Raw genomic sequence first — 18,754 nt, 5'->3', positions numbered from 1 at the left:
AATTTTTTGTATTTTTTAGTAGAGATGGGGTTTCACCGTGTTAGCCAGGATGGTCTCGATCTCCTGACCTCGTGATCTGCCCACCTTGGCCTCCCAAAGTGCTGGGATTACAGGCGTAAGCCACCGCGCCTGGCCTCGCATGGCTAATTTTTGTATATTTAGTAGAGACGGGGTTTCACCATGTTGACCAGGCTGGTCTTGAACTTCTGACCTCAGGTGATCCACCTGCCTTGGCCTCCCAAAGTGCTGGGATTACAGGCATGAGCCACCATGCCTGGCCAACACTCACTTATTTTTATTTCATTTTTTTCTTGCTTTTAGTCAGGCCCATGCTCTGCTGCCCATGCTGGAGTGCAGTAGTATGATCACAGCTCACTGCAGCCTCCAACTCCTGGCTCAAGAGGTCCTCTTGCCTCAGCCTCCCAAATAGTTGGGACCACAGGTGTGCACTACCATGCTCAGCTAATTTTTGTATTTTTTTTAGAGACAGGGTCTGACTGTGTTGCCTAGGCTGGTCTCAAATTCCTGGCCTCAAGCTATCCTCCTGCCTGGGCCTTCCAAAGTTCTGAGATTATAGACATGAGCCACTGCATCTGGCCTCTCTTATGTTTAAACAAAGAAAGAGAAAGCAAAAGGCCATAGGTGAAAGCTTTGGTTGCTATTGGTTTCTGTTGTATTTAGGCATTTTATTCAGACTGATTTGAGTAACTTGGCAAAGGCCCAGGAGCTGATACGTATAAATAACTACACTTGGTGTTTATCCTTCGGCCATCACTTGGGATTCTAAAGGCATTTAGAGACCTTGCCCTCTGGGACTGCTGCCCATAAAATAAATGAGGAGGTTGAGGCAGGAAGAATCTTCCCTTGGGTGTGATGAGGAACAGAAATTCCAAGATGAAGCTGGTCAGAGCTCTGCTTGGGAAGGCCCATGTGCTGAGCCCAGCTGCCCCCATTTGCTGTCACTGGTTTTGCGGGTTTCCCCGTTGTAGCTGATGTCCTTGCCTCGCTTCCTTCTGTTCCAGTGGGCGGCGAGGGTGGAGGCAGACACCTGCCCACTGTCATTGCTGTCGTGGTTGGGGATTAGCAGCTCCCTCCTCATCTCCAATCACAGCTGAGGACTCCGATGGGAACCTCCCTTCATGGGATCCTCAGGGCTGACAGCTGGGGACTTCCCATTCAGCCAGGCCTGTGCAGCATCTGCTGCCGATGGAGGCTCCGTCCCTCCATTTCTCCCTCCAGGGCCCTCCAACATTCTCAGGATAACTTCTGACCTCAGCATTGGCTTGGCCGTGGACAGAGGCACCCCCTTGGACCCAGCATCCGTGTTCTTGATGTGGGGACGTGACTCTGACAACAGCCAATTCTGTCACCCAAGGTGTTTGAGCTTTCACTGCACACCCTCCCACCCCCTTTCCTTTTTCCCTTTTCCTCCAGGCTTCCCAGCCCAAGTGCTGCTGTTGGAATCCTCCTTCCTTCCCCAGAGTCAAGGCATTATCTGTGCACAAGGCCCATTCCCTGCCCAGCAGCCAAGCTTGAGGTCACCCTGTGACACCCTGAAGGGTGTGGAAGGGCTTGTGGCTGAGCCAAGGAGAAGCAGCACTCCCTTCCCGCCGAGCGTGCGTGCACTCAGCCTGCAGAGGGGAGTCCTTGCCTCTAACCCTAAACACAGAATTCCTTGAAAGCCAGTCACCCCAGGGCAGAGCAGGACTATGTCCTTTCTGGCTTTCTCTTGCTCCTGGTCCCATAGACAAAATTTTCTCAGCAGCAGTGAACTCGGAGGCCAATCAATCATTTCTCTGGCAGAAACTGCAAAGCCCACGCAGCAGAAGGGAGATGTTGCAACTGTGGGGTCTCTCCCTTGGAGCAGCAGTTAGAAATGTGTTGATCTGAGCCAACAGGGCCTTGTACAATCAATTCTCCCACTAAGAAACTGGCGGGGTGCCCCCTCCAGCAGAATGCCAGAGCCAGCGTCTCCTCAGAGTCCCTGAAGCGCCAGCCTCCTCACCACATGGCCTTTGTCGGGGTTCTGCCAACTTGCAAGGTCCTCCAGACATTGTTTACATGGGTATTGTCTGCGTTCGGGCTGCTGTGCATGTTCTTGAACCATGCGTCTTGTTGGGGTCAGTCCATGAAAGTCTCCATGTGACCGGGCACGTGGATAGAATGGAGCATGCCAGCAGTCCTGGGGTGCACACGTGTTTGTATGCACAAACGAAGGTCTATTTCAGGGTGGTAAACTTCACAACCACAGGAACAAAGCTGCTTTCTCCTCTGAACTTAAATGACTTAAGAGAAAAAACACGCAATTTGTAAATTGCCTGGACATTTTCTGAGAGACAGCAGCTTGGCTCAGAGGATAATCTTTGTTTTGTAGCATTCTGTTCCTGGCAGATTAAAGTATGATGTCCTTTTTAAAGGAGAAGGAGGAGGAGCAGAAGGAGGAGGTTGGGCTGACTGAAAAACTTTTTATCTAGGGTGGCAACGTTAAGTACTTTCTGAAATGTTCTTTGCATGCATTTGGGCCATTAAAAAGAAGAACAAATGTGAACTTACGTTTTCATTTCCTGGAATCCATGTTAATTATCTTTGGGATGTGGTCTAGAGAGAGCAAGCAAAGATGGTGGTCACAAAATGCTCAGGATGTAGGAGAATCCTACCCCAAACCCAGGCTCTCTGGGGAAGACCAGGCGCTCAGGAACAGTGACAAAGTCCAGCCAACCCCCTATAAAATGACTTCTGAAGCACCTTCTACCAGAGGCCCTACAACCATATGAAACATTTCAACAACTCATTTTGCAGAGATCTGGAATCTTGTAGGTCAAGGTGATCTACCAGGTCAGTGGTCCCCAAGGCAGGGCTCATCTCCACACCAGCGCCGATTTTGAGAGCTCTTGTTAGGAGGAAGAGGCCCAAGGGGGTGGTGTGAATGGGCACACCGTCACGGCCACAGCCGCGTGGCTGGTCTGAACACACCCCCATCCCTGGAATCTGGGACACTTGCAGCTCACATGGTTTCTGAAGAATCCTCTATGGAACTCTTGTTTGGTATTTCCTTCCCAGAATGTCTTCAATCCCAGGCCCCTTTCTGTTATTTTCCCGTCTTCTCAGGTGTCCCTTTTGTATTGGAAAAACATAAGGCAGAGCAGAAACGCCCTGTGTAACTAGATCTCGAGACACTGGCCTCGCAGGGGTAATCGCGTGCCCGCCCCTTGCAGCTGGAGGAACCCGAGGCTAAGACACCCACTCCTGGCCTCACTCCTTACCTTTCCACACCCTTGGCAAATATTCCACTTTCCCCTGTGGTCAAATGGAAAGGGCAGACTGCACTGCCCCACTGTGTTTTTTTGTTTGTTTGAGACGGAGTCTTGCCCTGTTGCCCAGGCTAGAGTGCAGTGGCACGATCTTAACTCACTGCAGCCTCCACTTCCTGGGTTCAAGCAATTCTCCTGCCTCAGCTTCCCGAGTTGCTGGGATTACAGGTGCTTGCCACCATGCCTGGCTAATTTTTGTATTTTTAGTAGAGACAGCGTTTCACCATGTTGGCCAGACTGGTCTTAAACTCCTAACCTCGTGATACCTGCCTTTGCCTCCCAAAGTGCTGGGATTACAGGCGTGAGCCACTGCATCCAGCCACCTGCCGTGTGTTTTAAACACTGTGAGGTGTGTTCATGCAACATTCAAGAAGAGCAGATGATTCTGATGCTAGCCTGGGTTCTTTTCCTTCTGACATTGTGCATTGAGGGCTTGAAAAGCACATTTGTCTCTAGCGTTACAGATATGCTTCCCAACAGCCAGTGAAGCTGGGTAGTGACAGCCTCCTGCGGTGTACCGAGACAAGTGTGCTGGCACAGAGGCCTCCGCTAACCTCAGCCCTCTGCTCCCCAGCTCCCCGCCGGCCCAACAGCTCTCCTTCCTGCGCAGCGGCCTCCTGAACACCCTCTACCTGCACATGCCTGACTGCCCAGTGCCCCTGCTCCAGTGGCTGTTCCAGGTGAGGACCGCAGGCTTGCCACTAGGTGGCGGGAGCGCTGCAGTCTGGTGGCCTAGCAGGCCCACAGGCTGAGGGGTGGGCACTTCACCTCTTCTTGCCTTAGGTGCTGCTTGGCTGGGCTCAGGCTGGGAGGAGGGAGGAGAGCTGATTGGGCATCGATCCCCACCATGGTGCTAAGAATGCCAAGGCCAGGGGAGGTGCAGGGGGTTCGCCTGTGGTCTCCCAGAGCGGCGAGCACTGGGAGCCTCTGCTTCCCCTGAGGGTGTGTGTCTCTGGGTGCTGCCTGTGCCCTCACGTGGCTTTCCTGAGGGACCTGGTGTACCCAGTGGACTTAACGGTCTAACCTTTCAATGAATCGGTCCAAGCCCCTCAACAAGTGCTTCCTATACAACAAAGCTAATTTCTTCACCAGCGGTCACAGGTCCCTCATCCCATACACAGCGGGAGGGCCACTCAGGGCCCACGGCAATCCTGCAGCGCCTGGTTTGGGGCCCTCGTGAATTTGGAGCCGAGGGTGCTTGGGTGTTTGAGTGTGTGCTTCCTGTGTACAGTTGTAGCTTGGCTGGGAAAACCTGGAACAGCTGCTCTGGCTGCCCTGTTTTTTGCCTCCTGGTTGCTGCTAGAACGTTTTGCCATAGGGGAACGTACATTTTGCCCAGGGCTTGACACCTTTGCACGGAGAGAGGCAGTGAGAAGCCAGCAGGGACAGCCCAGGAGCCAACCGCTGTGATCTGAATGCCAGGCATGAGGATGCTGTCCTGGCCTTGGTCCCCACCCAGAATCGTCCCTGTCTGGGGACAGGTGGGTCACAAGTTCCGGCTGGTCCCGTTCCTGCAGTTGGAGTCTGGACCCAGCTGTAAATCAGAGCCATCATGTGGGGTATTCCAGGACCTGCTCGGCCTCAGCAGGCCAGCTGTAATCCAGAGAGAGCCCTCCAGCTCTCCCTTCGTGCTCTGGGTCCTTCACCTTGCTCCTCCTTACCCCGGAGGAGGAGGACATGCAGCTTCTGGGGCCCTGGTGTGTAGCTGCTAACCTTGTCAGCCCCCAATCCCCCACCCAAAGCCCAGAAGGAGCAGTGGGTGGGTAATGGGGAACAGTGGGGCCATTATTCCCCACGCTGGCCGGTGCAGCCCCTGCTCCTTGCACAGTGTATGACGGAACACACAATCGAGCATTGGGAGGCACAAAGGACCCATCTGAGACGGCGCCCACAGAGGGGCCCTGCGTCACCCTGACAACTGGTGTGGAGTGCCTTCCCGGGAGTGTGTCGGTTTCCTCCAGGTTCGGAAACCCCCGTCCTGGGAGGCACAGGCGAGCCTTCCCCTGCCTCTTTCTCCGTCTCCATCATGCTGTGAGGGGGCTGGAGGGGAGAGGAGTGCAGGACCCAGCCCTGAGGTCAGACAGACAGACTTGGTGTGAGTTCTGGCCCTGCCACCTACTCCTGTGTCGCCACGGGCGGGTTTCTTAGCATCAGCTCTGTGCCTCGGAGCCAGGCCCGATGGGCCCATGTGGAGGGAAATGGAACATCCATGAGCTGCCTTGTCCTTGTGCCTCCACAGAGCTCTGCTCTCGGCCTGGGTGTCCTCTGCGAGGCATGCTGTTAGTGCAGAGTTCCAGTTCACATTCTGCAGGAAGGAGAGACAAAAGCTCCCATCCCCCATGGCTGAATCCAGATCCATGAAAGGGGTGCACTGGCTTTTGGGGGGCCTTCTGGGCGGTGTCCCCAGGGGACTTAGAACCTCGAGCAGTTACTGGAGACTGTGGTTGTGGGAGGCAGAAACCCATGAGGGCTCCCTTCTGCAGGTGCAAGGGTGGTTCCTGAGGTCCCAGGGCGGGGGCATGCTGGGCCCCAGGAGGAGCTGGACCCAGGGATGGGGAAGGGTTGGGATCCTAGGACTGGCCTCTGCTGCTGTCTGCCTGCAGGCTCCATGGCCAAGTAAGGCCAGACCCTGTTCCCAAATCTGGTTCCTCAGGAAGGAGAATCTGGTTAGGCTAAGAGGAGTTAAGTGGTCCCCTTGTCCAGCCAAAGGCAGCTAGGGAAGTGGGGTCCCAGGGCTGCTGGGGCCATGCCTGTACCTGGGGTCCCTGCTGAGCCAGGGCGTGGGTGAGGTGGGCAGACTGCTCCAACCCTGCTCCTTCAACGTTCTTGGAAAGGACAGCCAGAGTTCTCTCTCAGGGACTCGATCCCGTGCACTCCTCCCTGGGGCTTTAATAGGGTGTGCATGGGCACTGGCTGAACTGTGCCCTCGTGTGGGCCAGCCTTGCCGGGAGAGTGGACATCAGCAGGAGGTGTACACCCTCAATGAATGTATGTTCTTGTTGGGAGAGACTCAAGTGTTCAGCCATGAAAATGTTGTAAGAAGTTACGACAGGAGGAGAAAGGCAGAGTTCTAGATGCCGACTGGAGGGCATCCACACAGGCTTATTGAGGGGGTGTGCTTGGGTACCACACCTGTGAGGGAGGGAGAGCATTTGGCCCCAGGCAGTCCCACTGGGCTCTGGAGCCCAGTGACCCCTTTAGAGTTGACCCAGTTGAGGCGAGGTCTCCAGCCTCGGCCAGTTATCAGACACAGACGCTTGGTGAGGGCTGTGACCTTGGACTAGGTCCTCCCTCCAAGGTCAAGGCTCAGAGAGGATCCTGGGCTCAGGTCCCTGGCAGCGACACTGCCCAGCCCCTGGGGGAACAAGCGCCTCAGTCCTGAAAGGAGATGTGCCCACAGTGCCCACAAGGCAGACTTTTCTGGGTACTGGGAGGAACGATGTCGTGCACAGCATGGTGGCCACGGTCGTGAGCTTGCTGAGTGCCCCTAGACCAGATGGCACTTGTGGGCTGCTGCTGTCCCATTGCTTATTCCCTTGTCAGCCTCTCTGCATGTTCCCAAACCCCAGCTTCTGACCGTCAGGCTCCAGGAGCACTCAGATAAGGATCCCAGAAATGACCACCCTGCCCTTGTTTGAGGACCCGTGTTCAGTACCAAGGACCTTCTAAGCTGGTGGTCTCAGATGACAGTGAGTTAAGGTGCTGACCTGGAAACGATTTGAGGATCACAGAGAGGGCCCACCCTGTGATTGTGCTGCCGCCTGTGATGAGTGCGGACATGCTTTCTCTCCCTTACGCTGGGCCCTGCCCTGGAGGGGCATGGCTGTGACCATGGGGAGCGAGGGGCAGAGGGACCAAGACCCCCATGCCAGGAGGTGGATGGAGTAGGAGGTTTCAAGTGACACAGACCTGGGTGTCTGGGCCTGAGTGCTGGCTTTGCTGCTCACAGGCTGTGTGACTCTGGGGAAGTTGTTTGACCTCTCTGAGCTTGGTTTTCCATCTTCTAATTGGCAACAATGACAGTGTCCTTCTACCACACGGACTTACGAGAATTAAATGGGATTTATTTAATGTGGAGTAATAGAAGTTTGCTACTATTATTTCTTAGGAATGACCCAGCTAACCATGTAATAGAAGTTTGCTACTATTACTTCTTAGGAATGACCCAGCTAACCATTTTTTTTTTTTTCCACCTAGCTGGTGACGTGGCCTCCAGAAACGTCTTTGGGAGCCTTTGGTCTTCTGTGGGATCTCATTGTGGATGGAATCTTCCTTCAGCCTGGTCAGTACTGGGATGCAGGGTGGAGATTGGCACGCTGAGCTCCCAGGCCTGTGATACGTGACTCTTGGTGCCCGGAGCCCAGCTGCAGGGGAGATGCTGGTGGGACATTGCATCACCAGGGTGTAGAGGCATCAGGCTCCGGCATTAGTAAAAAGCTGAACCAACAGGCTCCTCGGCACCTTGAACTGGCCTCAGATCTCAGTCCCTGTGGCCACGGCCAGGCTGACCTCACAGGCTCTTGGGATCCCAGAGCAGTCCAGGACAGTGGTTTCAGACTGAGACAGTCTCTGGGTCTGAGGGGACAGCTCACCCCCAAGTCCTTCCTGAAAGTGCCAGTTAGCTTGGGAGGGTTCCAGGAACATCCGCATCAAATCAGGGTGCTCCTTGGGTTGGAGTCACCAAAGGGAAGAGTCTGAAGCTGTCTCCCTCACTGACAGCCTTCTTTGGCTGATAGGACATCCACAGTGCCCCTGAGTTTGGTCTGGGTGGGAATGAGAGCCTCAAGCTGGTGCCTTGGTTGTGGCATTTAGGAGGTATATTTAATTCCTCTTTATAATGCTTTCGGATGTTCAGAGTTCCACAGAAGGAATTAATTTCCTCCCCCAGTGGCTGCACCCTCCCTAGACTGTCATCATTTGGTACCTAAACCTAGACACTTTGGCACCAAAAAATATCATGTAACCAGTTGAAAGTTGCTTAGGCATACAGTGAGAGGGACTCCCAGGTGGTCAGACCCTGCCTCTGCCCCAGCTGTAGGCTGCTCACCCCAGAGCAAGAAAGCACATGGCCCTGAAGGCCAAGGCTATAGACCCAGGATGTACCATGAGCCCCCAGCCCTTTGAGTTTCTGCTTTTGTGCCTCTTCTGCTTCAGGAGTTGGCTGAGCTGGGGCCATCTGTCAAATTAGAACATTCCAGACTCCTCCGCCCCTGCCCTCCATGGAGCCCTCTAACCGAGGTCTTCTGAATAGCACCAGTCTCAGCGCCCTCTCCCTTTTCGTAACCTCTGCCCCTGTAGCCCCCGATGCCCTTTGGAGCCCCAGGGGCCGCCTCTGCGGCATGCCTGCCCTTTAGGGAAACAGAGGCCTCCCTTGTCCTGCTCCCTGCAGTGGTATGTGTCTCCTCCGCTGAGGCAGAGGGGATGCCCCACTCTCCTTTGCTTTTTGCCACGTTGTCTCTGATGTGCTCCCCATTAGGAGGGGTCAGAAACAAGCTCGAGTCCCCTGTCAGCTCAGCTCTGGCTCTTCTAACTCCAGAGCATCTCCTTTGGACACTACCTGAGAGCCCAGCCTGGGATTCTGTTTCCCTGCCCAGGGGACCAGGGAATGGCCTAGAGAATTCCATGCCTGGGGTCGGGATCTCAACTGGTGTGGGGAAAGTGAGAGGCCCGGTCCATTAGAGAACTGAAGGCAGGGACTCGAGCAGATAGTTGCATACCCAGGTTCTTAGCAGCATTATTCACAATAGCTAAGAGGCGGAAGCAACCCAAGTGTCCATCCGTGAATGGGTAAACCAAATGTGGTACATACATAGAGTGGAATATTACTTGGCCTTAAAAAGGAAGGAAATTCTTTGAATGTCCATGATGTATTATTTTAAAAAAAGAGGAAGGAAATTCTGACACATGCTACAAGATGGATGAACATTGAAAACATTATGCTGAGTGAAATAACATACAAAAGAACAAACACGTATATGAGGTACCCAGGGTAGTTAAATTCATATTCCATGTATATGAGGTACCCAGGGTGGTCAAATTCATAGAGATAGAAAGTGGAATGGTGGTTACCAGGGGCTAGGGGAAGGAGAGAGTGGGGAGTTACTGTTCAATGGGTACAGAGTTTCAGTTTTGCAAGAAAAAAGAGTTCGGAGATGGATGAGAAAAAAGAGTTCGGAGATGGATGGTAGTGGTGATTGTACCACAGCGTGAATGTACTTACTACCACTGAACTGTGCACTTAGAAATGGTTAAGATGGTAAATTTTATGTTATGTGTATTTTACCACAACTTAAAAAAAAAAAGCTAGGTCAAGAGCAAAAGGGCCAGGTGCCCAGAGAGAATCTGCCAGGAGTCAGGACTAAAGATCAATTGCCACTTCAGGAAGCATTTCTAAGGTTAAATTAGATCCAGGATTGATGCAGAAGGAAGTCATGCTCCTCAGGGTTTCACTAATAGCCTGGGGCTCTGAGTGTCTGAGAGGACAGCAGGCCTCTAGGGCACAGAGCTCAGGGTAGACTGGGGCTGCCTCCCTTCACCCGTATCTGATTCGTGTGTGCACGTGTGTGTGTGTGTGTGTGTGTTTTCAAGTCGCTTCTCATATGTAAATGGGAGATTTGTTTGTGTGTAAACTTCCATCCTTTCCTGGAGTTTGTGGTGACCAGCAGTTCTTCCCAGACTGTCCTAGGGAGAGTCTTAGGCAATTGCCTTTATCCCAACCTGCTGAGTCAGGGAAGAGTTGAGGGGCCCAGGACAGGTCCTGGGACCAGGACTTAAGAGCATTGACTATTACGGGTGTGCTCTAGTGACTGGGGCTGAGGGCTCGAGTGGCCCAGGGCACTCTAGTGTGTGTGGGGGGGTGGGGGGGCAGTAATGGGGAATTGTATTCCTGGATTGAGAAGCAACACATGTACATGTCAGCTGTGCAGAGAGCTGGGTGCACTCAGAGAAGAGATACTCTGGCACATTGCCATGCCTCATTGCAGTGAGTGTTCATTCATTTATTCAGCAAAGACACATTGAGCACCTCCTTCCTCAAGCACTTCGCTAAATGGCAAAGAGAGGATCAGGGATGAATAAAGTCCTGTTCTCAGGAGGCTAATAGGTGGGAGGGGATTAAATGAGCAGTGACCATCAGAGACAGAAAGGAGGCAACGGGAAGAGGAATTACTTGTAGTCAGGTAGGTTTGGGATGTGGGGAGGCAGGAACTAGGAAGTGTTTTGTAGAAGATGAGACAATTGAGCCATCTGTACCAGAAAGCAGAGATTGCAAACTCAGTTGCCTACGGGGACTGAGTGAGCAAAGTCTGAGAGCTCCTGCCCGGTGTAAAGGGGCTGTCCGCATCAGGTTTGGTGCAGGTAAACGCAGGTCTGGTATTCCCAAACCTCTTCATTTTCAAGAGAAGCCACATTTTAGTTAGGTTGTATTTTGACCATTGATAACAAATACCAAGAGCAGTTTGTTAGCTCACATGACAGGGAATTCAGAGGCAGGTGATTGTGTGACACGTTCAGTAGATGTGCAGACTCAGGGCTCTGGATTTTGCGTGTGTCTTCTCACTACTTCCTCTCCGGGTTGCAGAATGGCTGCCGTAGCTCCCACCACCATTGTGTTCTCAGGAGACAAGAGTGTTCAAGGCAGCAAAGGAAAGGATGGGACATACGAGGTCACTGCTTCTCATACTTTCTCTCTTTTTATCAGAACAGTTTTTCCATTTTGTTTCATTAGAACTGGGGTCACGGGCTTTAGAGGTCACTTGCCATGTTGTTTGTCCAGTGCCCTTTGAACATCACGGCTATGTCTGAAGAATTCCTAGCCTCATGAGTCCTATCCCTTTAGGGTGAAATGCATGAGATTTACTCTTCCAGTCTTTTTTTTGGGTTGGAGTCTCACTCTGTCGCCCAGGCTGGAGTACAGTGGCGCAATCTCGGCTCACTGCAACCTCTGCCTCCAGAGTTCAAGCGATTCTCTCGCCTCAGCCTCCTGAGTAACTGGGACTACAGGCACCCGCCACCATGCCCGGCTAATTTTTGTATTTTTAGTAGAGATGAGGTTTCACCGTGTTAGCCAGGCTGGTCTCGAACTCCTGGCCTCAGGTGATCCACCCACCTCAGCCTCCTAAAGTGCTGGGATTACAGGCGTGAGCCACCGTGCCCAGCTGGAATATAGATGTTTATGTGAGATGTCTTGTTGGTAACTAACTCAGTTAACAAGAAAAAACCACCGCGAACCCATCTGCAGACTCCATTCAATTCAGACCACTGATCTGCAGCCTTTGGGCGGAGTATCAGGGTATGCAGGGATACAAGGGAAGCGGGGAGCAGTGGGAACAAAGACAAGGAGGTGGAAGAGTGGGGCTTTCCTTAAAGGGAGCAGAGGAGGAGATAAGACGAGGTCTTGAAGGCCAGGTCTTGAAGGACAGTGGGGGCCATTGCAGGCACAATGGAGCTTTATTAATATTTGGCAAGACCAGGATGGAATGGTTGGTTGTTTTAAAGATACAGTTCACATACCATACAAGTCATCCTTTTAAAATGTAAGATTCAGTGGTTTTTAGTATACTCAGAGTTGTTGAATCATCACCACTGTCTACTTCCAGAACATTTTCATCTCCCCAAAAAGAAACCTCTTAAAATGTGCTATATCCGTAAAATGGAATTCTATTCAGCCATAAAAAAGGAAGGAGTGACATATGCTGTAACATGCATGAACCTTGAAAGCACTGATAAGAAAAAAGGATATGAAAATTTCATGCCTATTCTGAAGTGTCCAGAATAGGCAAATCCATAGACACCAAAAGTAGATTAACAGTTGCCAGGAGATAGGGGAAGAAGGAATGAGGAGTGACTGCTGATGGGTAAGAGGTCTCTTTTTTTTTTTTTACCAGATATGTGATGTGCAAATGTTTTCTCTCATTTTGTAGGTTTTCTTTGCAATCCCTTGATAATGTCCTTTGATGTACAAAATTTTAAAATTTTGGTGAAGTCCAACATGCCTATTTTTTTCTTTTGTGGTGTCAAAATTAATGACATCGTTGTCTAATCTCAGGTCATGAAAATTTTCACCTATGGTTTCTTCTAAGGGTTTTATACTTTTAGCTCATAAATTTAGGTCTTTGATGCATTTTGAGTTCGTTTTTGTATGTGGTTTGAGATAGGAGTCTAGCTTGGTTCTTTTGCGTATGGATATCCAGTTGTCTCAGTACCATTTGTTGAAAAGACTGTTCTTTCCCCATTTAATTCTGTTTGCACCCTTGTTGAAAATCATTTGACCATACATGTAAGGGTTTATTTTTGAACTCTCAATTTTATTCCATTGGTTTATATGTCTACCCTTATGCTAGTACTCTAAATTTTTTATTACTATACCTTGTAGTAAGTTTTAAAGTTGGGAAGTGTGAGTCCTCTAACTATACTTTTTAAAAAATTGTTGGCCAGGTGCAGTGGCTCATGCCTGTAATCCCAGCGCTTTGGGAGGCCGAGGCAGGCGGATCACGAGGTTGGGAGATCCAGACCATCCTGGCTAACACAGTGAAACCCCGTCTCTACTAAAAATACAAAAAAAAAAATTAGCCAGGCATGGTGGTGGGCACCTGTAGTCCCAGCTACTCAGGAGGCTGAGGCAGGAGAATGGCGTCAACCAGCGAGGCAGAGCTTGCAGTGAGCCGAGATCGCGCCACTGCCCCCCAGCCTGGGCAACAGAGCGGGACTCCATCTCAAAACAAAAAAATTGTTTTGGCTGTTTTGGGTCTCTTCCATTTCCACGTGAATTTTAGGACCAGCTTGTCAATTTCTGCAACATTGAAAGCTGAGATTTTAATAGTGATTGTCTTGGATCTACAGATAACTTTTGGGTACTATTGCTATCTTAATAATAGTAAGTCTTCCAATCCATGAACATGGGATGTCTTTCCATTTATTTAGATCCTCTTTAATTTCTGTCAACAATGTATTGTAATTTTCAGTGTACGTGTCTTACATTTCTTTGGTCAAATTTATTCCTAAGTATTTTATTCTTTTGGTGCTGTTATAAGTAGAGATGTTTTCTTAATTCCTTTTCAGATTGTTCATTGCTCATGTGTAGAAATACAGATTTGTATATATTAACCTGCTGAACTTATTAGCTGTGATAGTTTTTTTGTGGTAGAATTTGGTTTCGAAAGCAAACATACTCTTGTGCAACTAATTGGTTAAGAGAAATGACCTCATGTTTCTTTAACAAAAATGTTTGGCTGAGCCAGTGTATGACTGGCCGTTAACCTAGCGCCAGTCTTGAAGCAATGCCTTAGGAAAAGGAGCTCTATCAGCGAGATCAAAACACTTTAGAAAGGAGTAGAGCTTGCGTAGGTTCTTTCCCATTTGCTTCCAAGACAATTGTCCATTTTTACCTACCCATTTCATTCTCTATTGGCTTCTATAATATTTGTGTAGGAGGAGGGGGATATAATAAAATAGAATGACCCTGGCCAGTACATTCTTTGGATATTTTGAAAGTGGGCGAGACGTTCAGCTCCAAGAACAAAATTCATTTCACGTTCTTGAGCAGGGTCTTAGGACACTTTGTTCTTCCTCACTTGATCACGCTTTTCCCTTTGTTCCTCAAGCTCTGGCATCGTGGCCGCTGGGGCCTTGGGTTTCTGTACAGGCCTCATTTTGTGGGTTACTTTCTTTTCTGCCCACTGCCTGTTGCATTCTCTTTCCTTCATCTCTCCCTTCCTTTCTTTATTCCTCCTTCCCACTCCTCCTCAGAAAGCATTCATAAAGTTGCTTCTTGTAAAAAGAATAAAATGAAAACAAGATGGCCAGCAATCTTACCACCCAGGTAACCCCTGTTGTTATTTTTTAAACTACTCTCTGTACCAAGTTTAGCAAATTTAAATACTAGAGAAAGATGCAAAATAAAGAGTGAAAGTCTGCTTCCCAGCCACTCCCCACAACCACTTCCTCCTCCCAAGTACTCATTAGTAACAGTTTCTTGTAATTATTTCCCGGAACAAAATGAATACACAATCCACATTTCATCTATATTTTTATGTTTATATATTTATCTATACCGTATTTCTTTCGCCACATTAGTATCTATCTGAAATTACCTCCAATGCCGATTGCTCTTCCCAGAGTTTCCCAGTTCTCCCCACTGGTGTCTGGAGAGGCCACAGCCTGCACACGGCAGGTCAGGTGGGGCTTTCTAGACCACAGGTCTGACAAGTGAGGGGTCCTGGAGGTGGGATGAGCCATTGGGGTGCAAAAACAAAAAATTAATACATATTTCTGTTTTAGCTCATCCATCTTTAAAAAACAACTTTATTGAGGCATAACTGAATACATTAACTTGCAGACATTTGAAGTGTATAATGGATACACTTGACTTACGTATGTGCCTGTAAAATCATTGCCACAATTGAGCTAGTAAATATATTCCATGGCCCCCAAAAGTTTCCCTGTGCCTCTTCATGATTGATGTCTCCTCCACCTCTTGTCTGTAGGAAACCACTGATCTACTTTGTCACTACAGATTAGTTTGTATTCTCTAGAATTTTATATAAGTGGAATTATGCAGTAGGTACTCTTTGTGGGCTGTGGGTGGGGAGGGTCTGGCACATTTCACACGGAATAATTATTTTGAAATTTAAGCAGTCTTTAGTCTGTCTATCAGGTCGACACTCTCTGTTCTTCACCATCTTATTAGGAGGTGTCCTCGCCTCACCCGATCTGCCTTTCTTGCGGTTTGCAGGACAGCCTCCTGCTGCAGGAGGTGGGAAGCGAGCCAGTCAGAGCCCCTGGAGCGGAGGCCCCACGACCTACTCATCTGTAGGTCGCGTCTCCCGTGGTGGTGGCAGCAGCAGCTGCCCATATGTGTGGAGCACTTAAGTGCCTGGGCCCTGGACCCCATACCATTCTCATGCCGGGTGCCCTTTACTCCCTGATTCCACAGGGCTGGTCCCTTTGTCCTCAGGCCCAGAGAGGCGGGCTGGGATCCAGGTCTGCCACGCCAGCTGCACTCAGTCCCCGTGCTGGTGCTGTGAGAATGTTGTCTAGACCCAAATGGGCAGGAAAACACTTGGAGGACCACCCAGGAGACCCCAGGGCCCAGCTCCCTCGGAGCTGTCATGTGCTTGGCGTAGCCCTTTCAAAGTCTCCAATTAGAATTTGATAACAGTAATTCAGCGTCGTAATTGATCTCTGTTTTTTAAAAACATTATTCTTGGATATGATAATAAAAGCAGTTTAATTGAAAATAATAGGTAACATTTCCAGAGAGCTTAATTTGTGCTAGGCACCAAGCCCAGGGCTTGGCCTATCTCATTTAATCACCACAACAACCCTACAAGTAGATACTATTATTGTCACATGTTATAGGTAGTTGGGGGCTGGAAAGCCTGCCTAAGCTCCTACTGTGTGTGCAATGCGTGCCATCTCCTCTGTGGTCAGCCAGCCCTTGTCCAGCTCATTTTACCTCACCCTGTCTGACTCTCTGTGCTGCAACCTCACTGCGTTTCTTTTCTTCCATCTTCCTTCTGCCACAGGGCCTTTGCACGTGCCAGCCTCTTTACCTGGGACACTCTCCTCCCTCCCCTCAGCAGCTCTCTGACTTTGCCTTTGTTTTTTTGTTTGTTTGTTCATTTGTTTGTTTTGTTTTGTTTTGTTTTGAGATGGAGTCTTGCTCTGTCGCCCAGGCTGGAATGCAGTGGTGCGACCTCTGCTCACTACAAGCTCCACCTCCCAGGTTCATGCCATTCTCCTGCCTCAGCCTCCTGAGTAGCTGGGATTACAGGCGCCCACCACCACACCCAGCTAATTTTTTGTATTTTTAGTAGAGACGGGGTTTCACCGTGTTTGCCAGGATGGTCTCGATCTCCTGAGCTCGTGATCCGCCCACCTCGGCTTCCCAAAGTGCTGGGATTACAGGTGTGAGCCACCACGCCCGGCCTGTTTGTTCATCTCTTGAAGGCCATGTTGTTTGCCTACAATTTTTGACAATTTTGGATAAAGCTGCTATAAACGTTTACGTACAGCTTTTTGTGTGGGCATAAATTTACAGTTTATTTGAGTAAAATACCAAGGAGCACAATCGCTAGATCGTACGGTAAGAGTGTTTAGCTTTGTAAGAAGCAACCAGACTATTTTCCAAAGTTCCATTTTACATTCTCATCAGCAGTGAATGAAAGTTTCTGTTGCTCCACTTTCCTGCTAGCATTTGATGTCTCTGTTTCATATTATTCCAGAGATCAGGCATATATTCCAAAACCGTCTGGTTCAAAAATCCAAACTGGGGCTGGCAGGGCGCAGTGGCACCCGCCTGTAATCCTAGCACTTTGGGAGGCTGAGGTGGGCGGATCACCTGAGGTCAGGAGTTAAAGACCAGCCTGGCCAACATGGTGAAACCCTGTCTCTATGAAAAATACAAAAAAAATTAGCCAGGCATGGTGGTGTGCGCCTGTAATCCCAGCTACGTGGGAGGCGGAGGCAGGAGAATTGCTTGAACCCAGGAGGCAGAGGTTGCAGTGAGCCGAGATCGTGCCACTGCACTCCAGCCTGGGAGACAGAGCAAGACTCCATCTCCAAACAAAAATAAAAACAAAACCCCAAAATCCAAACTGGGGGAGAATCTGGTAGATCATTCATTCATGGACATTACTGGGAAACTCTTAGGTTGAGTCTAAACCAGTCTCAACCTTTTGCTTTCCAAACTTGGGAGGGTAGTTTGCTACTGCTAACTTCCTGAGTCATGCTGAGGGAGCCCTGTTCCTTAAAAACAACCAAGAATGCATGCTTAGGTGGCCAAGTGAGAAGGTGATTGCCTGGAGCTGAGCCATAACAGCTGGGCCTCTACCAGCCGTGCTGGACCATGATGTGACCTTGAGCATGAGAGGCACATGCTAAGAACAGCAGAGCTGAGAGACGGGCTCCTGAGATCCTGCAGATACAGTCGGGTCTCTGCACCGGCTGTGACCTGCCTACTTGCAGACTTCTTTTTCATCAGAGAATAAAATTCTAGCCTTTTGAAGGCCGGGTGGGTTTTTTTCTTTCGTTTTTGTTTTTGTTTTAATTTTGTTCCTTTTTGTTATTTGTAGCCAAACCTAATTCTAGCAGATATGAGTGGTTCTGTGGTTTGGCACAATGCCGCTCTGTCCCACACACCGGGGGCCTCGAGTGCTTGCTGGTATTAGGTGACACCAGGCAGTGGTGTGAGTTACAGAAGGGCAGGGGAATGGAGAGGTGCCCTGGGGATGGCATCACCTGCCCTGTACACATTCCTGTGAATAAGCAGGCCAGGGGCCTATAGAGATGGTGTTGGCGGGTGCAGAGTTGGTGATAGCAAGGTAGGGAGGTTATCAGGGGCACCACAGGAAAGGCCTTGGGCTCAGGGTGAGTGGGGAGAAAAAGGAAAAAAAAAGGCACCCTCGGAGCTGGCTGCAGGATAGAGAAGAAACAAAAAGAAGGTTCCAAAAGAATGTGGGTGCAGATCTGGAAAAGAGCCGGTGAGAGAGACCAGGAACAGCAAGCAGTCAGCATTTCTCAGTGTCTCCCTAGACACACGGTTTTCTCAGGGAGAGGCAGTGGTACTCTTTGGGAGAACGCCGGTCTGCCTGCGTCCTGTGCTTACACTGTCATCGGAGCAACAAAATGTGCATGTTTTTAAAATAGGAAATGGATATGTCATAGTTTGGGGATACAGGATTTTGTTTTTTTTGTTGTTGTTGTTGAGGACCTTGGCTCCCTTTGGTAATGACACTCCCTGTTTACAAGTCCAGTGGCTTCCCTTCATCCCTGGTCCTTTGCCCCAGTCTTCCAGGCCAGCTGATCTGCCTCTCTCTCGCCCCCATCCGCCTCTCCATCCTCACCTCCAGCGCCTGGGCCTTGCACCCACTCCAGCACCCTGGGCTCCTTGCTTAACCTAGAAGACAGCAGTGCTCCCTGGCCTCAGGTCTCTGCCAGGCTCCCCAAGTCACTCAGGGTGCTCCAGCGTCCCCTGGCCACCCTTCCTTCCAGCCACGGATGCCACCCAGCATCATTGGGTGTATGTATCTTTCATGTGTGCATTGTGTGTTCCCCACCCAACAACAGCAACCCGAGAGCAGGGCTGCTTTGTGTTTTGTTCACCGCTGGGTCCCCGGCATTTAGAACAGCACCTGGTGTTTGCTTGCCATTTGCTGAGTGAATGCACGGTTGAAATGACTAAAGCTAAAGCTAATTGACTAAAGCTGGCAATATTGAAACAAGTTTAAATTTAAGTAGAAAAGTGCTGCGGGAAGATAAGTGATTAGATTTGGGAGGATATGAAAGAATTGGATTTTAAGCCTCCCGTAAACATTGTGAGCCCTGCACTCCAGTTAGGATTGGACTCAGTGGGATGGGTAGCTTGCTTTCCTTTAGGAACCAGCCTCCTGGCCTCCTTGCCCCCTTGCCCATTAAGGCTGATGGGGGATCTCCCCTCCTCCTGT

General features: G+C 50.0%; 1 protein-coding gene across 4 annotated transcripts in view; it reads left to right on the top strand.

Annotated features, from left to right (window-relative positions):
- FAM178B (family with sequence similarity 178 member B) overlaps positions 1-18,754 on the top strand; it is a 106,189-nt gene that overhangs the window by 31,185 nt on the left and 56,250 nt on the right. For all 4 annotated transcript variants that reach the window (XM_054475916.1, XM_054475915.1, XM_054475914.1 and 1 more), the window contains 2 exons: positions 3,886-3,991; positions 7,509-7,593. In XM_054475916.1, the coding sequence (XP_054331891.1) occupies positions 3,886-3,991; positions 7,509-7,593 (191 nt within the window). The remainder of the gene's footprint in view (positions 1-3,885; positions 3,992-7,508; positions 7,594-18,754) is intronic.

This window comes from Pongo pygmaeus, chromosome 12, assembly GCF_028885625.2.
Source record: "Pongo pygmaeus isolate AG05252 chromosome 12, NHGRI_mPonPyg2-v2.0_pri, whole genome shotgun sequence".
Classification (NCBI taxonomy): domain Eukaryota; kingdom Metazoa; phylum Chordata; class Mammalia; order Primates; family Hominidae; genus Pongo; species Pongo pygmaeus.
This window is presented reverse-complemented; position numbering and strand designations above follow the sequence as displayed.